Source organism: Podarcis liolepis (genome assembly GCF_965112155.1).
Source record: "Podarcis liolepis genome assembly, chromosome: Z".
Lineage (NCBI taxonomy): Eukaryota > Metazoa > Chordata > Lepidosauria > Squamata > Lacertidae > Podarcis > Podarcis liolepis.
Window position 1 is genome coordinate 39,794,993 of NC_139570.1, and position 22,144 is coordinate 39,817,136.

Sequence of the window (22,144 nt, forward strand, 5' to 3'; positions counted from 1 at the left end):
GAGGCAGGGCGAGATGGGTGGGGAGACACACAGCTTGTTGTGGACGATGCCTCCATCCTGAAAAAAATTAAAACCACCACCATATGTTTGCAATATACACAGCAATGTTTCCTGGCTACTAAGTACCAATTAGATGCTTCCTTGGGAAGCCATGGGTGCCCCCTTGCTGCCGGATCTTATTGAAACGCAAGGTTTATAAAAAATATTATTACACTAAAGATTGTCTCAGTAACAGCAGATCCATGGGGAAGCATTAACACTTCAAAATGTGTGCCAGTTTTTCCAGTTTGAGGAATCTTCTTGCATTTGTTAATGGGGCGTTGGGGGCATCTATTATGTATGGGGCGAATATTCCGCCTGCCAAACAACGTTGCTGTCTTAAAATTATTCTCCATTCTAAAGCAAAGCGGGGCCGGGGGCGGGGGGGTGGACAGCGGCAAGATAGACCATTGTATTTCTGATAGCCTTAAGACCCTGAAATGAAAGGAAGCGCAATATCAAATTCAGAGATCCAAGCTAGATCTGGACAATATGAGCCATACTTATATTCCATAGCTTCTGGATTGGCTAGGGGAATGGCCATAGCTCTATGATACAGCACGTGCCTTGCATGCAGATAGGTTCAGTCCTTGACATCTCCAGGTACGACTGGGAAAGACAATGAAGTCAATGCTGCACTCAACAGACCAATGGCCTGATTCTGTATACAGTGGTACCTCGGGCTAAGTACTTAATTCGTTCCGGAGGTCCATTCTTAACCTGAAACTGTTCTTAACCTGAAGCACTTTAGCTAATGGGGCCTCCCGCCGCCAGAGCACGATTTCTGTTCTCATCCTGAAGCAAAGTTCTTAACCTGAGATACTATTTCTGGGTTAGAGGAGTCTGTAACCTGAAGCGTGTGCAACCTGAAGCGTATGTAAACCGAGGTACCAGTGTACAGTCATACCTCGAGTTGAATGTGCTTCGGGTTGAGCGTGTTCAAGTTGCGCTCTGTGGCAAACCGGAAGTAACGGAGCGCATTACTTCCGGGTTTCGCCGCTTGCGCATACGCTCAAAATGACGCCACACGTATGCGCAGAAGTGGCAAAAAGCGACGCGCATGTGCGCAGACGTGCCATCACTAGTTACGGTTGCTTCTGGATGCGAACGGGGCTCCGGAATGGATCCTGTTCGTATCCAGAGGTACCACTGTATATGGCTCTCCAGTGTTTCATACAAGGGTGTTTTTTTTTCTGGCCTTACCTGGAGATGCAGTACTGTATTTTTCGCCCCATAGGGCGCACCGGCCCAAAGGGCGCACCTAGTTTTTTGGGGGGGAAATAAAGGGGGGGATTTATTCCCCCCCCCCAGGCGCAGGGCTGGGGCGGGGGAAGCCCGAGCTTCCCCTGACCCCAGCCCCCAGAACAGGCTGCTATCCGCAAGCCGTGGGAGAGCTGCGCGACTTCGCGCATCTCTCCCACAGCTTGCAGAGAGCCGCGCGAAGCCCGAAGCCTGGGGGGCGCTGAGCTCACTGTTTTGCCAATTAACACTGCAGGTTCCTTGGTAGTCAATAGCTGAGGAAAAATATATTTTCATTTGAACAGAATAGGCAAACCTCCTCAAACAGCAACAAACTGCCCCCTCAAACAGTAAACAAGAAATAACCCCAAAGAAATAATTTTCCCCACCAGACCTTCACCCACATACAACAGAATCAGTGGTGAGAAGCCTCAGCAGTGCTTGGTCCATCCTCCTCCTACCACATTGCCCTCCACTATTTGTACCTGCCTCAACCAGGTGAGGCTGGATGTCTCCATGGCTGCCGCCTGTGCTGATTGGCGCTCCTAATATTGGCAGGAAAGGTTGGCTGCATGAAGCCAAACCTACACCTCCTCAGTTTTTTCTTTCACATTTTCCACTACACTCACCACCCGTATTTGGGATTAAATACTGAGAGGTTTTATCCAAGTGTGGATTTTTTTAAAGCTAAAGATTAGTGTTTTTCCATCTTTAAGGAAAATCTGCACTTGCTAATACAAATTTAAATATTATGATATACGCTTGATATTTTTAGGATTGCTATTTTGAGTCAAAATGGTCAGTACTTTTAAACTGTTTTAAATTATGGAATCTGTTATGCTCTTTCTTTAAAAGGCACATTCTTTGTGCATGCATATTATGTGCAGCTGTGATTGTCTTAATAACCCTGTATTATATCGGATATTTATTGTCTGCAAACCAACTAAACTACTACTTGTCTTATTTATTTGCTTCCATTTATGAATAGCTTCCCATAAAAACTCTGGAAAAGGTGTTTGACAATGAAACGGACTACCTGAGGTGATGAACTCTCCTTCATTGGAAGCGTTTAAACAGAGGTTGCATGGCCACCTGAGATTAGCTGAGATTTCTTCATTGCAGGGGGTTGGACTAGATGACCCTTGGGGTCCCTTCCAACTCTACGATTCTATGAAATACCTTTCCAGTAAAAAAAAATAAAAAATAAAAGCAATAAAAACAATTCCACATGTAATAACAATTCAAAACAATTCTGTATGATATATAACTCAAAACAATTAATAGAATAATAGAACTGTAGACTTGGAATCCCAAGGGTCATCTAGTCCAACCCCCTGAAATACTAAGCATCCATGTGGTGATCCATCCAAAGCATCCCCACAAAAATAATAATAAATCATTTTGAACTATAAAATCAAACAGTGATTGGAATAAAAATAAAAAGTTTTCAGTAGGCATCAGAAGTTCGGGGGGGGGGGCACTGATCTCAATTGAGAGGAGTTTCACAAAACCAAGCCCATAATACTGAACGCAAGGCTCCTGGTGAATCCAATGGGTGCATCTGGGGCACTACTAACATTGACTCCCCCCTAGTCCTCAGTGGCCAGGGATATAAGGGATCAGGCGGTCCTTGAGGTATCCTGGATCCAAATGGTTAAGGGCCTTGTGAATTAACGCAGGACTAAATGCAGTAATGTAAGGGTGTTTTTAAAAAATTATATATGCAGAGGGGTTTTTTCTGCCGGTCCTCAAGGGTACACAGTACTGGCACATCTCTCCCCCCACCCCATGTTAAAAGTGTGCCACCAGCATCAAGTGAATATTGGCACTTTTTTTCTATAAATAAAAAAGCACTGTATATATGGATACACTGGCAGAGGAACGGGAGTGCGGAGGGAGCGGACCGCCCCCGGCACCACTATTCTGGTAGGGTGCCATCGCGACAGACCCCCCCCCCCGGACACACGCCACGCCCCCACAGGCAGCGTGCCACATCCCCAGAACGTGTGCCATGCCCGTGGGCGGCACACCACGCGCCCCCAGGGGGGTGCCAGTCACACCGCCGCCTGCTCTCCTCCCCCAGTAGCGGAGCATGCAGCTTCGCCACTGTATGGGTATGTTTGTGCGAGCCACTTTGAGAATAATTTGGAAACATGGCAAATAAATACATTTGAGGGTAATAGCACCCTATGGAACTCACTGTTACAAGATGCAATGACATTTGCTGATGATACAATGAACTCTAAAAGGATCTCTTCAAACTGGATGAAAAGGGAACAAAAAGGCAAAGGCAATTTGATGCAAAAGCAAGCGTCAACTGATGCACACTGGGGCAGTGTTGTGTACTGGTGAAGTGTGTTGGACCGGGACTTCGGAGACCAAGGATCATTACCTACAGTCATGAAGCACCCTGGATAAATTAGGGAGGGTCACTGGCCTAACCACAGCTGTCAACGTTTCCGTTTTTTAAAGGGAAATTCCCTTATTCCGAATAGGACTCCTTGCAAGAAAAGGGAAAAGTTGACAGCTATGGGCCTAACGCTCTTCACGGGATTTTTGTGAGGATAAAATGGGGGAGAACCACACACACCACCTTGAGCTAACTGGAGGGAAAGCTGGGATATAAATGCAATAAATAAATAATTCCTAATTCCATATATGCAACAGCTAGGGTCTGAAATCGAGATGACGGCCCAAGGAGGTCTGGAGATTGCAGTGGATCGCTCAATGAAGATGCGCAGCAGCCTTGATAAAGGGCAAAGGCCCATCTAATCTGGCATCCTGTACTCACAGGCTAATGGAACGTTTGAAAGCGTGGCCCGCGCGCAACAGCGACTCTCTCCGCTCGCGGTGCCCAGCAGCTGCTATTCAGAAGCATTACTGCCTCCTGCGCTGGGAAGCTGTATATGCGCTCCTGAGCCAAAGCTGCATAGGATTGCAGCCGAAGAGGCACCTCTAGCTCTCGTGTTCGCCAGGTGCCACCCTGGGGCTCTTCTTCCCCACCACCAGGAGACGCCTAGGGTTCAACCACGTGCACGCCGTGCATAGGGAAGCGAGAACAAGGCGTTCGGCTAGGGGCACCTCGCCCTATCGGGAGCCTCCCCCAAGGTAGTAAAGAGGGCGGGCGTGATTTTTAATTTTACTGTATTTTTAAACGGCAACTCTACGGGAGGCCTCGGCGTGGTGGAGACGACGAGGCCAAAGGATTCCATTTGGGAAGGGCTGCCTGGGCGTGCGCCCTGGGCGCAAAGCGTAAGTCTCCGAGGGGCCCCTGGTGGTTGCGCTTGGGACGCAGGAGGCTCGTTCGGGGCGGGGGCCAGGCTCGCCCATTCATTCTCTCTGGGCCGGTCAGGGTGCTTGGGAGGTGAATCGAGAAAGCAGAGCGAGCGGCAGTGCGGGCTCCGGGAGGCAGGGGGCTCTGTGCTTGCGCCGCGGCGCCGGTGTCTTCTCCTCCTCGTCGGAGCGCCTCAGAGGCGGCGCCAGGCTCGACTCGGCCGCCTTCCTCCGCCCTCGCCCATGGCTCCCGCCGGCGGCCTCGGCTCCTGATGGGCTCCTGCGCTCGGTGCAACGGGCTGTTGGGGAGCGGGGGCTCGGTCTAGCGCGCCCGCCCGGGTAAGGATCGCCGCCGCCGCCTGCGGGCCCTGAGAGGGCCGCCTCTCCTTCCCACTTGCCGCTGCTTCTCCGCTTCTCCTCCTCCTCCTGTTCCTGCCTCCGCTCCCCGCCCTGCCGGGCAATGAGAAGCTGCTTCTGCTTGAAACGGGGGAGCCGGGATCAGCCGCCGCCAGCGCCCCGGGCAACAGTTAAGTGTCTCCCCTCCAAGGAGCCTTCGGGGCCAGGCCCGGCTGGCCCACCCACCCCCTTTACCCCCCACTCCGGACTGGGCCCTGCGCCTTCTCCTTCCCCTGCTTCTCTTTCCTCCCTGGGGGTGAGGGCTTTGCATTGCTTCCTTTCCCCCCTCCCCACCTCACCTTTTGGTTTTGTGACCTCCAAACCCTACACACACCTTGTGTTGCAGGGGTGCCTTTTGTTGTAAGCGGGGCTTCCTCCGCAATAGATAGGATGCTTCTCCTGGATTGAGAGGGGGGAGGTACTCAAAACAAGCCGACAAACAAACAACAAAACGTGCTCTAGGGTGCTAGTGATGGTGGGGGCATCCCTCGGCCGCTTCCTTTCATTGTGTGGACACAGCTTTCCCTTGTTCGAAATCCTCTGGGAGCCTGAGAATGGGTCTTGGTTTAAGGAATAAATAAATGATTTCCTGGTAAGGATTCATAACAATGGACTGGCCTTCAGCCTAAATATCTCTTCCCATCCCTTGTCCATCTCCTGATCCAGGGGAAACTATAAGTGTATATCCCAAACAATCAGTAGATTCTAACCAATCAGTGGAAATCCAGCCAGGCACATGCCGTGGGGCTAGACCTACTCAGAGTAAACCTACTGAAACTAATAACCATGGCTTAATCAGGTCTGTTGTTTCCAGTGGGTCTACTCTGAGTAGGCCTAGCATTGGATACAACAGCCCATGTTATTCAATATGTCACGTGATGCTTTGGCTAGGTATTTATAACCCTCTGGCTACCAGCTGGTACCACCCTGCCATTTGTCGACTTTGTGAAGCACCACTGTATACTGGGTTGAACTGTTGACTGCTTGGCCTTGGCTGGTGCGCCCTGCTTTGATTGGCAGCTGATTTCCCAGTCCTTTGATGAGAATCTCTCTACACACATTAAAGCACATTTAACAGAGAGCCTGGGGACTGTAGTTTTCCCCTCACGATTCCCAGCACACTTGACAAACTACAGTTCCCAGGATCCTTTGAGGAGGGTGTCACAGGCTTGAATGTGCTTTAAATGTATTGTGTGTTTCTTCCTGTTTAAAAAGTAAGGTAACATAAGACAGATCCAGAGGACAATACATTTATGAGGTGAATACAAAAGTCACATCCTTGTGAGTGAGCTCTTGAGTTCTCCAGGCGAGGTCATGGGTTGGAGAACTTGTGGTCCTCTAGATGTTGCTGGACTCCAGCTCCCATCAGCCCCAGCCAACATTGCCACGGGTCAGGGAGTAATGGGTATTGGAGTCCACCTGGAGGGTCACAGGTTCCTTATCTGTGAGCTAGTTGTCAAGCAAAGTAGAGAGGGAGGCCAGAGGGAACCAACTACCTTAGTGTTAAGACCAGGGGTCAGCAAACTTTTTCAGCAGGGGGCCGGTCCACTGTCCCCCAGACCTTGTGGACCCCCAGACTATATTTTGAAGGGGGGAAATGAACGAATTCCTATGTCCCACAAATAACCAAGAGATGCATTTTAAATAAAAGCACACATTCTACTCATGCAAAAACACAGAGTCCCGGACTGTCCGCAGGCCGGATTTAGAAGGCGATTGAGCCAGATCCGGCCCCCGGGCCTTAGTTTGCCTATCCATGATTAAGACCATCAAGTCCGCATTGAAGTTGAACATTGGAAGATTCAGAACGGATAAAAGCCAAGTGTTTTTTCATGCAGCGCATAATTAAATTAGGGAACTTGCTCCCACTGGAGGCACTGGTGGCCATTAGCTCGGGTGGCTTTAAGAAGGTTGGACATATTCATAGAGAATAAGACTGCCAATGAGTTGTTCTTCCACAGTCAGATGCAGCAGTGCTTCTGAATACCACAGGAGAGGAGTTGTGATTGAGATTGGGTTCTGCATGAGCGTTTTCCATTGGGGCATCTGGGCCACTGCTGTAAAAACAGGATGCTGGACTAGATAAGCTATTGGCCTAATCCAGCAGGCTCTTGTTACCATACATTCTTATGAACATGGATTTTTTTCCTTGTTCTTTTTTAAAAACAAACAACAAACCTGTGCAATTTTTCATCTCTTCACACCCACCTCTTAGTTACCACTTCAGGTAGGATGATTTCTACAACACTCCAGCCCCAGCTAATGTGAGCCATTTAAAAAACACATTGCAGTAAGATATATCAAATTTTTTTTAATACCGAAAGTGTACAGTCTTGCAATGAACAGGGCTTTGCAATTTGAAAGGGAAGCTTTATCATTTTTTTGAAGATAGAGTCACAGAGCTGTGGAACTCCTTGCTGCATGAATACAAAGGGTATTATTAAGACATATCGCTGTAGTATTTTGGGGTGGAGAGCTCTGTCCTAAGAGCACTTTAAACAAAGTGATAAACCTTGCAGGACCTTTGTTGGGGTAACTGGTGTTCTGATTGCTCCATCACGGCTAGAAAAATGAACAGCAATCTGCAGCTCCAGATTGTCAAGGGGTTAGAGCACTGTACTTGCAAATAAAGGGTCACTTAAGTTTAGAACAGGGGTGGCTAAGCTGTGGACCTCCACATGTTTCTGAACTACAACTCCCATCAGCTGCAACCAGCGTGATCAATATTTGGGGCCCATGGGAGCTGTTGTTCAGCAATATCTAGAAAGGGTACAGGTTCCTCAACCCTGGTTTAGAAATGGGAAGAGGGCGCACCACATAAATTCACAGAATTACAAACAGTTGTGTGTGTGTGCGCGTGTGTACACACACACACACACACACATACAGAGCAACGTTCCTTTTATAAATCTAAAACTCAGGATCATTTGAATGAGTTCAGGGCTCTCAAAACATAGCCTACTTTTTCACACGAGGCATAATTGACAGTAAGATTCTAAGCATGTTCATTCAGAAGCAAGTGTTGTTTTTGTTAGTGGGAGTCGGTGGCCACTAGCTTAAAAGGGATTATATAGGAATTAAAAGTTCAGGCAGCCACATTCTGCATTAATTGAAGTTCCCGAGTGGTCTTCAAGGGCAGCCCCTGTAGCAAAATATCTCAGTAATCCAATTGGAGAGGTTGCTAGACCATGAGAGTACACCTGTCCAGAAATGGTGACACAGCCAAAGCTGGGAAAACAGACCTTCTGTGACACAGAGTCCACCTGGGCTTCTGGTGACAATGCTGCATCCATGGTACATACACCTGAGCTGGCAGGTCTGTTGATAGTAGGCCTCTTCCACCCATCTATACTGGTCACATTAAACAGATTCTCAAAGACACGGCTCTCTTGCATGGCCTTTTAATTGATGGGGCTGTAGCTTAGTTGAGCTGTGCATTTTTGCACCCAAAAGGTCCGTGCTTCAATCCCAGGTATTTCCAGGTAGGACTGGGAAAGAATCTTTCCTGAAACCTTGGAGAGTCGCGGGCAATGAGTTTGGGCAATTCTGAGCTAGATGTTTGCAGGGAGCAGATATAATTGTTGGGGGGGGGCACAAACAATTAGCATACCACATTGTCTGTATTCTGATGTTTCCTTAGGTCACATTCTTAGATCTTATGTTTTAAGCACCATGATAGTAAAAAAACACCTGTGGCTTCCTCTGTAAAATGCTGGGGACAGAAGTTTGCTAAGAGCGCTGAGAGCTGTTAGACTTCTAACAGAGCTACAGTTCCCAGCACCCTTAATCTCCGGGTCCCAGGATTCTTGGGAAGAAGCAGCGACTGTTGGAAGTGGCATAAGAGTGCTTTAAATATATGGTATGGATGTGACCTATATTAGATTAAGGTAGCTTCCAGGGAGTTGTGTGGCAGGATACTCGAGCCAGATTTTTTAACATCTTAAAAAGTAGGGAAGGAGAGGCAGGGTGTCGTCCAGGTTGAAAGCAATGTGTGTGACTTCCAAGGTGGATTGACTATGAGAGTGACATTTGATGCTTGTCACACTTGCAACAAGTATGCCAGCTTGTAGTGCAACATGAATTCTGATGCTCAGTCCTTGTTCATAGATCACATTGAGATTCCCCCATTTTGCTCCTTGCTGAGATACTAGCCCTAGAACAGCTGCCCAGCTCATGCTGGGTTTCTTCAGAGGATGTAGCCGAGTGCATCAGGTGCAGTTTTGTGTCATTGCAGGAAGACTTCTTTCCTGATGCAAATTTGGGTGAGCATTTTTAGAATGAGTATTTTGAGGTTGCTGAAACTGCACTTCCTTTGCTCTCACTCCAGGAAGCTTCACAGGAGGGCTTAAAGCTTCTGTCTGTGCAGGGCTGAGCGACATGCTTCCTGTTTGATAACAATGCTGGTATCAGGTGTGATGTGAAGGAAATCGGATTTCCCTTCTCCATTGCCGCATCTCCTTCAGCTCAGAGCAGAATTGACCTTGCAACATGCCTGTGGTAGGGCTGCGCTGCTTGGAGATTTTCCAGGACCTGTTGAGTGGAGAAAGTGTTGTGGTTTAGGGAGCAGAACATCTGGTCTGGCTCAGCCTAAGGCAGCTTCCTGTGCCCCTGTACTGGGAAAGGAGCATAGCTCAGTGGTACAGCTTCTGCTTTGCATGCTGATGGTCTCAGGTTCAATCTCCAGCATTTCCAGGAATGTCTGAAGCCTGGAGAGCCACTGCCAGCCTAGCTTAGTTTTGACTGGGCATGAAGGCAACCAGAATGATCTGGGATGGAGCGACCCCCATATGAGGAAAGGTTGCAATACAGTGGTGCCTCGCAAGACGAAATTAATTCGTTCTGCGAGGTTTTTCGTCTTGTGAATTTTTCGTCTTGCGAAGCACGGTTTCCTGGGTATTAACGGTTTCAAGAAAAAGGAGACAAACTTGCAAGACGTTTTCGTCTTGCGAAGCAAGCCCATAGGGAAAATCGTCTTGCGAAGCAACTCAAAAAGGGATAAACTCTTTCGTCTTGCGAGGCATTCGTCTTGCAAGGTACCACTGTATTTGGGACTCTTTGGTTTAACAAAAATGCAAGCAAGAGGCTACATGATAGAAGCTCATTAGAAATAAGCATGGTGTGGAGAAAGTGGGTGAGGGTCACAGTAATTCTTCTGAATCCAATTTGCTGGAAACCACAGGAGGGGAGAGTTCTCCTGTGCAGAGGTTGGCCACTGTGAGAACAGGATACTGGGCTAGATGGGCCACTGGCCTGATCCATCAGGACACTTCTTACTTTCTTATGCTCCTGTTCACTGTTTCCCCACCGCAAACACTTGCGTTGCCAACTGAAAACCAGGATGTTGCTCAAGAGCTGAAAAGACATGTCATCTCCCAACCAGGTAGACATGCCATGTTTCTGTCTCACCTGCAGCAACTTCCAAAGCTAGGAAATCCATTCCTTGTTGCTCCTATGACAGTCATGGCAGCTTGCTATCAGGTGGATGCACAAGGAGTTCAAGAGCCCAGGAGCCCACCAGCCATGGTGAGTGTCTGCAGTATTTTGGCCTGGTGACTAGCTTGGCTGCAGTCATCATAGCAGGGCTTAAGGACCAAAGAAGCCCCCCCCCCCAATTGCAGTAATGCATGGCTTTTCTTTTCTTTTTAAAGAGAAGTCATCCTGAAGTTGTGTATCAGACACAATACACAGTGGCAAGTTCAAAAGATGGCAAATATTAAAATAAAACAAAACAGGTGGGGTATTCAGGGGACCCAGCCAGCTGCTTCCTCTGATAGCAAAATCTAACGGTCTGTGTAAGGTTCAGAACAATATTTATCTAAATCTCCCAAGCGATATCCGGTCTCTTTTTAGGTCTGATTTGGACACATCCTGTAGGCAGAATAATAATGCCCTTAAAGAGGCAGCTAGCAACAAGACAAAACAGCTTGTTTGGATCAATGGAAAAGCACCGTGTAGCAAGGAACAATTCTTAGTGTTTGAGGTGTATATCCTGAAACACACGGGATTTCTATGAGGCTGGATTGTCTTTTTTGAATTTTGTCTTTCCTGTGTCCAATGGGTTAATGTTTTGCTGAAATTTTGAGCCATTCCTTTCAGGCCAGGATAGAGCAGCAATTCTTAAACCTTTCAGCACCCAGGGCCTTCTTGAGATGAATGAGAATTACTGCCTCTTCCCGCACCCCGCCCCCTCTATTACAAAAACATAGTGTAAAGGCAGAGTCAGTCACAAAATGGAGGCAGAGTGTGGAATAATAATTTGGCAGTTAGTGACATAAGTTTCTATTGATATCTCATCCATCTTTGGAGATGGTTAATTTTTTTGCCACAGTGTTTTCTTTGTGGCAAGGAATCCCGTAGCTCAGCTTTCCTCAAGTTACAGATACTTTGCTCTGGAGATAGTGGGCCTTGGCCTCCCCGTTTTAGGTAGAATTTGCTCTAAGCCAGGCATAGGCAAACTTGGCCCTCCAGATGTTTTGGAACTACAAATCCCATCATCCCTGACCACTGGTCCTATTAGCTAGGGATGATGGGAGTTGTAGTCCCAAATCATCTGGCGGGCCAAGTTTGCCTATGCCTGCTCTAAGCCAAGAAGGCTTTGTCTTTTAGATTCTTCCTTCCCACTTCCACAATATCCCCCACCCCCATCCTTTGTAATTTCTTCCCTCATTCATTTCAGCTTTGTACCTTATTCTCCCCCTCAGCCAAACAGTTTCTTTCATTGCTCCTTCCTGGTTCTTTTAAATTCACCTCTTCCTCCTACAACAACTTTCCTCTCTTATCCCCTACCTTTCCATTCCCCATAAATCAGTCAATTGATTTGTCCTGACCCACCAGCAAGGCTCTTACTGCATTCTACCTCCATTGATGGAGGCAGCAGTACTTCTGGATACAAGTGGCTGGAAACCACAGGAGGGAAGAGTTGCTGTTGCATTCAGGTCCTGCCATTGGGGCATCTGGGTGGCCACTGTGAGAACAGGATGCTTAATCATATGGGCCACTGGCCTGACCCAGCAGGCGTTTCTTTCGTTCTAGGGAGTCTACCCCACTACCAGGTCTGGCTGCTTGCCCTTCTGCCCCAGTATTGATTTCTCTTGTCTGGCAGTGGTCCTACAGGGTCATAGGCAAAGAGAAGAGGCAATGTTTCCCATCGCCTGTTACTCGAACCTTTTAATTGAAGATGCCTGGTATTGAATTGGAGACCCCTTGCCTGCAAAGAGTGGCCTCTGGAAATAAAAACATATGAAGCTCTTCCGATTATGTGAACATTCTAACATCTTAAAGTCATCATGATAACCTTTTGACAATCTTTCTGGGAGCTTGCATAGCTCTGTGTTTATGCTAAGTCATGGTTAGTTCATGCTAAGCTGCCACCTCTCTGTCCCATTAACACCAAAAGTCCAGTCCAGTAGGTGGTGACAGGAGAGAGAGGCCTTTCTGTGGCTGCTCCCCTAGATAGGATTCTCTCCCAAGAGAGGTTAGATGGGCTCCCTCCTTGTTATCCTGCTGACAGGCCTTTGGAAACGAAGGAGCAGAGGGTGCTGACCACTGGGCTGTCGTCAGGGCAAACTGTATTTTACTTGCTGGTTCTAAATGTGTTCCAGTGCATTTTAATAATTGTCCTTAATTAGTTTGTTGTTATAACTTGATATTTTATAATAGATTTTTTAAAATGTTGAAACCTGCCTTGATTCCCAGCTTCAGAGAAAAGTAGGATATAAATACATTTGATATAGAAAAAGAGGGGTGGTTGGCTTTTGCTGTCGTACTCCCCAAGGGACTGAGTCCCCTAAGTCCATGATCAGTCAGAGATGAGTGGATGGAGGCAGGATGCAGTAAAAGCAAGGCAGATCTTTATTTTTCTGTTGCAACAGACTTCTCTCCCCTCCTAGCAAGGAGGCAAGAGAGGACCATAACCAAGAAGAAACATCTCTTTTAAGGGTTTTCATTTTGGCGTGGAGAAGAAGGACATCCCCTCTACAAACAGTCAGAAATTACATCACACACAAAGTGGGTTTACTATGGCTAAGGCAGGCCAAGGTGTGATATTCCTGAGCTCTGTTGCAACAGAAAAGTAAAGATCTGCCTTGCTTTCACTGCAACCTGCCTCCATCCATTCATCTCTGCCCAATCATGGACTTGGGGGGCTCAGTTCCTTGGGGAGTTGGGCAGCAAAAGCCAAACACCCCTATTTTTTTGTATCACATTTAATCATAAATATAATGGTTATGATTATGGTTGGGCTTAGTGTTAGATATGAGCTGAGCCAGTGTTCTCAAATGGACCCAGTGGCCTGACTGGGCATGTCAGTTTCCTAGGTGTGCTGTTCCCGTGAGAGATAGTGCCTCTCTCTTACTGCTCACCATCCTGGAGATAATAAGTGACATACTATGCATATTCAAATAGGTGAGCCAGTCCAAAGGGTCTAAGCAATAGGAAACCCAGAAGAGTTGTTTGGGGGTGGGAGATATGTGAGAGAAGGGGAGGGGGAAATGGGGCAAAATAAGTGTGTGGGAAAGGCACATTGCTAGTTAGCATGCAAGAACTTCACTCATCAGCATTAATTAGACACTGGCGTCTTTCCACCACAAGTTGACTCCCCAAAGTGGAGAAAAACAGAATGCACAGTGGATGTAGATTTGAGTGTTCAGAGGCACCTGGTGTTTCCTCTGCTGGAAAGTGGGGGGTGGGCCCTGTTATTTGCTCCCCCATTCCACCCCCTAAGAAAGTGGGCAGTTGCCCCCACCTGGTATAGAAGGGCCTGAGTTTTCTCCCTTTCCGCCTTTCCTCCCCCCCCTCCACCATCCACCCCTTTTATAAAATGGGTCTTTGTGCACCCAATGACAAAGTCCGAATTGATGCTGGGTTTCCTGCCCGCCCCCTGCCGCTCGCTCTGAGTCACACACCCACAAGAAGGCTTTTGTGCTTCCAAGCCGACAATGGCTTTGCTCTTTTCTCTCTTTTTTACTGCGTGCCCCCCGCCCCCACCGGAACCCAAAGGCAGATTATTGTTGGCATCTTCTAACAGGGGTGAGAGAACGTAGTTCTTTCTGCCAAAGTACATCCAGGAATGCCTGACTTGGTCACTTGGCAAATGCTGCCCTTTTTCTGAAAGATGGCCACTGTTCCACTAGGCTGCTCTTTATCATCATTTTAATTTATTAAATTACTTCTATACCACCCTTTATCTGAGGATCACAGGGTAGTTTACCATGTGAAAACACAAAAATAGATAATATGATAAGCAACAAAAAAATACCTCCCCCTGTTTAAAAGGCCATAGATTGTTTAATCAGCGAAATGCCTGGGAGAAGAGGAATGTTTTTGCCTGGTCCTAATGATGTATAATGAAGGCGTAAGGTGGGCCTTACTGGGGAGAGCATTCCACAAATGGGGAGCCGCTGAAGAAAAGGACTGCTGTCTTGTTGCCACCCACCAGCACACGAAGAAGGGCCTCAGATGATGGTTGCAGGGTTCAGGCTAGTTCACTGAGGGGTCTTCAGCCTTGACCACCTTGTAAGTCTCTCCGCCTGCCTGTTAACCCAAAGTGTTCTTTGTCCCTAGATATATAGTGGTTGGTTGATCACATAGTAAGGGGGAACGCTCCGTAGATCAGGGGTGCGGAGCAGTTTTCAGCCATATTCACATCTGCGGACCAAGGGTGGTCAAGACAGAGGTGAAAGCGGATGGGGCAGCACAAGTTAATTTGTACTGTTGTATTAACGGCTGCATCACAGCAGCCAGGCACACACGAGCCGTTTCCACACACCTGCGTCTCCATTATGGCAGGGGAAATGCGTCATCACAGTTCAGGGACACACTCCAGCCAGTTAACAGCACTCAGAGAGGGTGAAGTTTGTGGCCTGGGTGGGGAGAGATCCTTGGGGATTGGACTGGGAGAATTTGAAGGCCTCACTTGACGTCCCTGCCCAAGATTCTCTACCCATGCCATAGTTCTATGTGCTTTCAAGAGATGCTCCACTCACTGTCCTTCACTTATAGTTGGGCAAGACAGGGAGGAGCCACCCACTAAGCCAGGGCTGATGCCCTCCTGATGTTGCGCTGAAGCTTCACTGGGGCTGATGGGAGTTGTAGTCCACATCTTCTGGAGGACATCCACGTTGACAGCCCTGTGCTAATCCCTGACGCTGTGTGGCACCTGTACCAGCCTTCTTCAACCTAGACTTTGTTGGAACTACAATTTGCAGCATCTCCAGCCAGCTCAGCCCAGTGGCAAAGGATGATGGGAGCTGTAGTCCAACAACAATACCTGGTGACCCAAGTTTGAAAGAACACCGTATTACAGGAGATAGTGTTGAATTTACACCAGAATTAATTTTTGTTTTCTATGCTTATGGGACATAATAGGGATCTCAAGACCAAGGACTTCGCATTTCCTAAATGTGACTTCATACGGCAGTGGAAAAATCTGGATGGCCTAAACCTATCAGCTTGGTACCGAACAATTTGGACTTTAGCAATACAGTGGTGCCCCGCAAGACGAAATTAATTCGTTCCGCAAGTTTTGTCGTCTAGCGAATTTTTCGTCTTGCGAATCACGAAATCCCATAGGAATGCATTGAAAATCAATTAATGCGTTCCTATGGTCAAAAAAAGTCCAAACAAAGCCAAATTTGGTACAACAACAGTTTATTAACTGCTCTTTAAAGTCACACATACTGTAAAGAGCAGTTCAAAAATTGATGGGAAAATAAATTAACTTTATAAACAAAACATGTCTTTGTTTTTAGACAAAGAAAAAAAAGTCGCGAGACGTTTTCGTCTTGCGAAACAAGCCCATAGGGAAATTCGTCTTGCGAGGCAAATCGCGAACGGAAAAACCTTTCGTCTAGCGAGTTTTTTGTCTTGCGAGGCATTCGTCTTGCGAGGTACCACTGTAATGGGAGAAAATCACATGTAAAATATGGGTTAGTCAAGGAAAAAAGTTACCGTAGTCATTTTACACCACCCAGCAGAACTTTATTGCATATGCCTGCAGCAAAGACTAACAGAGACACAGATCAAGGGCAGTTATGGACATTTGGCAACAGTGGGACTTTTTATCCCCTGAGGACGTCATGATATGTCATGTGTGTTGCACCTGCCTTTTTACTGTAATTCCCCCATTTTTCGGAGTGTTATATTGTATTGCTTCTATTTAAAAAAATGTATTTTTTTCTTTTTTTGATATATACATTTGTGGATGGGGGGCTGCCTTTGGGTCACATCCCCAAGCTATATTTAAAGCCCATGGCTTGAGCCCCTAAGAACCTGAGAACTCTAGTTTGTTTTAAGGGTACTGAGGACTGGAGCTCTGTGAGGTGTAGACTACAGTTCCTGGGGTTCTTTGGGGGAAACAAAATGCTTTAAATAGATGGTGTGGGTGTGAACTTTCAATGTAAGTGCACCTGCGTTCCACTTTTGAATCCTTTTTATTTCTTTCCTGCTTTAGTATCCTGCAACATCACTTTACTGCCTGATTTGTCTCTTGTTAAGATCTGTGAGATTACAATTTCCCACCCACCCATGGGTCTGATCCTAGTCACCTGAACGCAGCTCAATGCTTTAGGCGAACTATTCCGTGCTATTTGCTTTAGCCACTGAGAGAGGGCCCAAGGCAGGTGCTCACTGTGCACCTGGGGGTCACCTGTCTCCTTAAATAGGGGTCCTTGCAATGTTAGCATGCTGTATATTGTGGGTGTAGCTTTCTGAGTCTCCAACCACATGGAAATGATTGTATAACATGCGTCTTAGCCCTTAGGCCAGGGCTGGAGGACCTCTGCTGTCCTTTACCTAAATTGGAGCACTACGAAAAGTTATTTATTGCTGTTTTCTCCTGCTCCACATTCTTTGCTAGATTTAATTGCCCCCCTGGGCTTTGTCACCCAGGTGCAACCCCTTTCTCCTATGATAGGAGCTCCCCTGCAACTCCCACCTACATGTTGATTCTCCTGGTACTTGCAGGGGTTGCAATATTGTGAATGTTTCCACTCTGCTTTGAGGTCTGAAGCCTGTTGGTCTTGTTCTTCCTCCTTCAGGTGTGAGCTTTTGGGGGACTGGTCCTTAAGGACTCTAGTCCTTAAGGTTTTCAGTCAGTAAACCCATTATTTGCAAATGCAGACCTGGGTGCAGTTTCTTTCTCCTTTTTAAAAAGTAGGCTACCACCCTTGGGCGTCTTTTGCTTCTCTCGGATGAAGACCTGCCTGGGTTAAACGTTCCTCAGGCAGTGATCCTTAGCTGAACCTAGTTGAGAGCCTATCAGAAAAGGGAGTCAATTCAAGTGAGTTTTTATCAGCTGCAAATGCCACTTTGAGTTAGGTGTGCCCAGCCAAGGGTGTTTATTTTGGCAGCCTCTTGTTATACTGTGTGATAGGGCAGCCCACTGGCTTTTTGCCCGCTGACCTTGCCCTCCCTCTAAATCTTCTTCACTCTTTCAGGAACAGTCCACGATGCCTGAGGTTAGAGAACTTGCTGATGCCTTGCCAGATGTGTCCATGGACCCAATCACTGGAGTCGGGGTCGTTGCTTCCCGGAACCGAGCGCCTACAAATTACGATGTCGTAAGTACAAAATGAGTTGTCTTGTATTTTCCCTCCTTAATACAAAATCCTAAATATCTCTCTCTGAGTTTTCATGGCATTGAATCTGGATTATGTGGGTTTCGAATTCTTTTTAATTTCGTGCACAGAAAATCTGCATTCATCCTGATGACTTGTCTCTAGTTGCTTTGCTTCCGTAAGCACTGCTTACTCACTTACTTACTTCCTCATATCCTAATAAGAAGTAGTTTTCTAGCGTATGAGATTTTTAGTTTCCAGGCTCCCATCTTTGCTCCGAGGTCTAGAGCTATGGGGCCACATTCCCTTCTGGACAACTTCCCTGGGGGCCAAGTGCCATAGTGAGTGGGGCAGGTTGTCCCTGGCTTCTGTGAGCACACATGTACACCTCTCTGTCTTCCATCCAGCAACCAGAGTTCAAGTTTGCCTTCCCACCAGGCAAAAATGCTTGAGTTCAGTGAGGGACACGGCCTTGGGAAGAGTTCCAAGAGCCACATGGAAAGGCCTAGAATGCTGCAATCAACCCCAGGTCTGACGTCCACGACCCCCTGGACTAGAAGTTTGGGGGTGGTGAAGCAAATGGAAGTCTTTTGAATGCTTATATTGATATTTTTGAGCTTGGTTACATATTCCTTTAATACAGAGCGTAACACAGGCTTCCACGTTTTGGTCTCCTTTCCTGCTATATTGCATGGGGACCTGCCTGGGTTAAATATTTTTCTGTTTGTTCTGGCAACAAGTCTTGCTATGTAGCGATAGGCCTGTTGGCTTCCTGCCTACTGACCTTGGTTCATATTACACACTTTGCTATGCAGAAAGCGCCTTCTGGAGATTTGCCCTCCAGTGGCTGTATTAACCTGGAGGGCTATACATACCTGTCATTAATTTCTTTTTGTTCTGCTTGTGTTATTTAGGTACTGCTTAATTATTTGCATTTCTGAGCAGTGTGCATATAAATAAACCACACAGAGAATAAAAAATCTGTCACAAAAGCAAAGTCTGACCAGCAGGCATTTTCTGCTGGAGTGAGGAAGACTTTGTCATGTGCCTGAAGTTCAGCCAGGAGGGTGCCTGTCTCATAGAATTGGAAGGTATCCCAGGGGTCATCTAGTCCAACCCCCTGCAATGCAGGAATCTCAGCTAAAGCATCCCTGACAGGTGGCCATCCAACCTCTGCTTAAAAACCTCCAAGGCAGCAGAGTTCACAACCTCCCGAGAGAGTCTGTTCCACTGTCAAACAGCTTTTACACTCAGAAAGTTATTCCTGATGTTTAGTTGGAATCTTCTTTCTCGTAACTGGAAGACGTCTGTTTGAGTCCTACCCTCCAGAGCAGGAGAAAACAAGCTTGCTCCATCTTCCATGTGACAGCCTTTAAGATATTTGAAGGTGGCTGTCATATCTCCTCCCAGTCTCCTCTTTTCCAGGCTAAACATACCCAGCTCCCTCAACCATTCCTCATAAGGCTTGGTTTCCAGACCTTGATCATGTTGGATGTTCTCCTCTGTTCACTCCTGTATCATTTTCCTCCAGGGTTTTGTCTCTTGGAATGGGCGGTCTCCCTCCTCCCAAGGGGCACCCCACCTGTCTTGCTCTTCCAGTGCAGTTCACTCAGCTGTATCGAAAAACTCCGCATCTTGTCCTATAGCCTGAAGTGTGGCTGAGTGGGCCTCAGGTTGCTGCACCTTCTCTTCCAGCAAGGCAACCAGTTTGCACTTGCTAGAAGTATACTCTTGCGCGTTCTGTAGCAGGATAAATAATTTATTATTTATACCCCGCCCATCTGGCTGAGTTTCCGCAAGGCACTCTGGGCAGCTCCCAATCGAATGTTAAAAACAATACAGCATTAAATATTAAAAACTTCCCAAACAGGGCTGCCTTCAGATGTCTCTTAAAGAGATGGTAGCTGCTTATTTCCTTCACATCTGAAGGGAGGGCATTCCACAGGGTGGGTGCCACTACCAAGAAGGCCCTCTGCCTGGTTCCCTGTAACCTCACTTCTCACAATTAGGGAACCACCAGAAGGCCCTTGGTGCTGGACCTCAGTGTCTGGGCAGAACAATGGGGGTAGAGATGCTCCTTCAGGTATACAGGACCGAGGCCATTTAGGGCTTTAAAGGTCAGCACCAACACTTTGAATTGTGCTCGGGAACGTACTGGGAGCCAATGCAGATCTCTCAGGACCGGTGTTATGTGGTCCCGGCAGCCACTCCCAGTCACCAGTCTAGCTGCTGCATTCTGGATTACCCGTATTTTTCGCTCTATAACACGCACCCGACCATAACACGCACGTTGTTTTTAGAGGAGGAAAATCCGTAGGCATGCCACCCGTAGGCATTTCCTCCATAACACGCACAGACATTTCCCCTTACTTTCTAGGAGGAAAAAAGTGAGTGTTATGGTGCAAAAAATACGGTAATTGCAGTTTCCGGGTCACATTCAAAGATAGCCCCACAAATATGGCACAGATGTTGCAGGTCACAGTAGCCACTCCTTCACCATCCATGTCCTCTTGATTCTGCAGCAGCTCCTTCACCGTCAAGAAGAAGAAGAGTAAATTTATTATTTATACCCTGCCCATCTGGCTGGGTTTCCCCTTGCAAATGGATACAACCTGCCCCAGAATGTATGGCTCCACATGGAAGCATGCGTTGTTTCAGGCTTCAGAGCAGCACTGCCCACTTAATTAATCGCATCCCTTTGCGGAAGTGGCTCTCGTGCAAGTGTCGCATAATGTTTGTTCCGGACTTGCGAGAAATCTATATTTTCGCGTGACAGCATCTACTCTCTGGAACCTCACGCCTGTTGGAATGTCATGCGTACATTCCAGCCAGGGAGGGGAAGTGGCGGGGAAGGGGAAGTAACCTAGGGAAGAATCCCAAGGGTCAGATTCTGCTCCCAGGCCTGAGGCTCCCCTCCTGTGTATTGTAAGGATACAGGTGGCTGAAGCTGGGAAGGAGCTTAAGAGAGTCAGCCAGAGCAGATGCTTTTGAGTTAGGTTGACTGGTTGATCACCCTATATCTGAGCTTGGATTTGGGAAGGGAGGTGCTTTTTGGGGACAGGGAATCTGAAACCAGCCAGCTGGAGGTATGTAGCGAAAAAGCAGATGCATGAACCTGATCCTTGGGGGGGGGGGGGAGAATGTGGATGTTGATGAACTGTTGTTGAACAAGAGTGTGAAGTCTCCCCGGAGCTCAGCTGGGTTTTTGGTTCTTGTCTTAGAGAATGTATTCTGATTGCTAAAAAGGATGCCTAACCTATGATGGAGCGTTCTAAGCAGCGACTCCACAAATTCAGCCGTGAACAATGTTAACATAAAAAAATATTTTTTTTGTGGGGGATACAACTCTTTTCTTCCACCCACATTCCTCAAAAACCTGCAAAAGATTATAAGCATGGGATGGAGGTGATAGATTTGGGGAATGCAGGGTGGTGCCTTTTAATTTATCACTAATTGGAACATTGGGCATTTACCTGGGAGTCAGGCCAGTTTGAATTCAAAAGTAGTTTTTAGAATCATGGAATTGTAGAGTTGGAAGGGACCCCTAGGGTCATTTAGACCAACCCCTGGTAATTCAGGAATCTCAACTAAAGCTGATCTGTGAGGGTTTCCGACTGGCAACTGTTTAACAATAGAAAAACAAAACCACTTTTTCCACCTGATCAATGAGGCTGAAATGAAGAGAGCTTGTCAGAAGATTTGTGCATAAAAGTACAGTGGCCTCAGCTCAACCAAAATGATGAAAACTAATTCCTACACTCGGAATATGCTCAGAGACATTCTGGAGTAGCCGGTGTTGGTTCAGAGTAGACCAAGTGATCATAGCTAAGTTAGGTTCATTAATTTCAGTGGGTCTACTGTGAGTAGAACATGGTAGAATGCAGTCCCATGTCTAATTGGAAGTATGTCCTTTCAAATTTAGTGGGGCTTACTCCCAGGTAAGAGGGGATAGGATTGCAACCTTGTTTATTCATATTAATGCAAACTAAACGTTTAGTGTATGTTCCACCCCCTTTTTTGGTATGATTTTGATAGAACTGTATGCATTGCATCATTTGGTGTATAAACAAAAGCCATCCTGAGGGGTATGATTCCAAAAACAAGCAACAGGTTGCTAGTCCTTATGAGTGCAATAAAACTCTTGAAAGTGCATGAACCGTGGTGAAATTCAAGAGCTTGGTGGGGGATGAAAAGGATTGTGCATGGATTTTTCATTCCTCAGCCCTCTGGTTAGCAAGAGTTGATCAACCCTTGCGAAAACCATGCAGCCTCTCATCTTTTGCATGATCCATGCAGGTTGTAGACACTTAAGCTTCTCTGGGTGTTGAATTTGGAAACCCTTGGAGCAGATTTATCTTCTACTTTTGATGCAGTAGAGAGGGTGGGTAGCACAGGTTACCTAGGTAAAGGTACCCCTGCCCGTACGGGCCAGTCGTGTCCGACTCTAGGGTTGTGCACCCATCTCACTTAAGAGGCCGGGGGCCAGCGCTGTCCGGAGACACTTCCGGGTCACGTGGCCAGCGTGACGAAGCTGCTCTGGCGAGCCAGCACCAGAGCAGCACACGGCAACGCCGTTTGCCTTCCCGCTATAAAGCGGTACCTATTTATCTACTTGCACTTAGGGGTGCTTTTGAACTGCTAGG

General features: G+C 47.1%; 1 protein-coding gene across 6 annotated transcripts in view; it reads left to right on the forward strand.

The window, feature by feature from the left end:
* Window positions 1-4,030: 4,030 nt before the first annotated feature.
* Window positions 4,031-22,144, forward strand: part of MVB12B (multivesicular body subunit 12B) — a 102,433-nt gene continuing 84,319 nt past the window's right edge. The window contains exons 1-2 of one of the 6 annotated variants that reach the window (XM_083486019.1): window positions 4,031-4,530; window positions 17,382-17,504. In XM_083486019.1, coding sequence (XP_083342145.1) covers window positions 17,394-17,504 — 111 coding nt within the window. In that variant the 5' untranslated portion in view covers window positions 4,031-4,530; window positions 17,382-17,393. Of the gene's footprint in view, window positions 4,531-4,594; window positions 5,078-17,381; window positions 17,505-22,144 lie in introns of those variants that run through there. The other 5 variants (XM_083486018.1, XM_083486017.1, XR_014521623.1 and 2 more) reach the window with 5 other exon arrangements.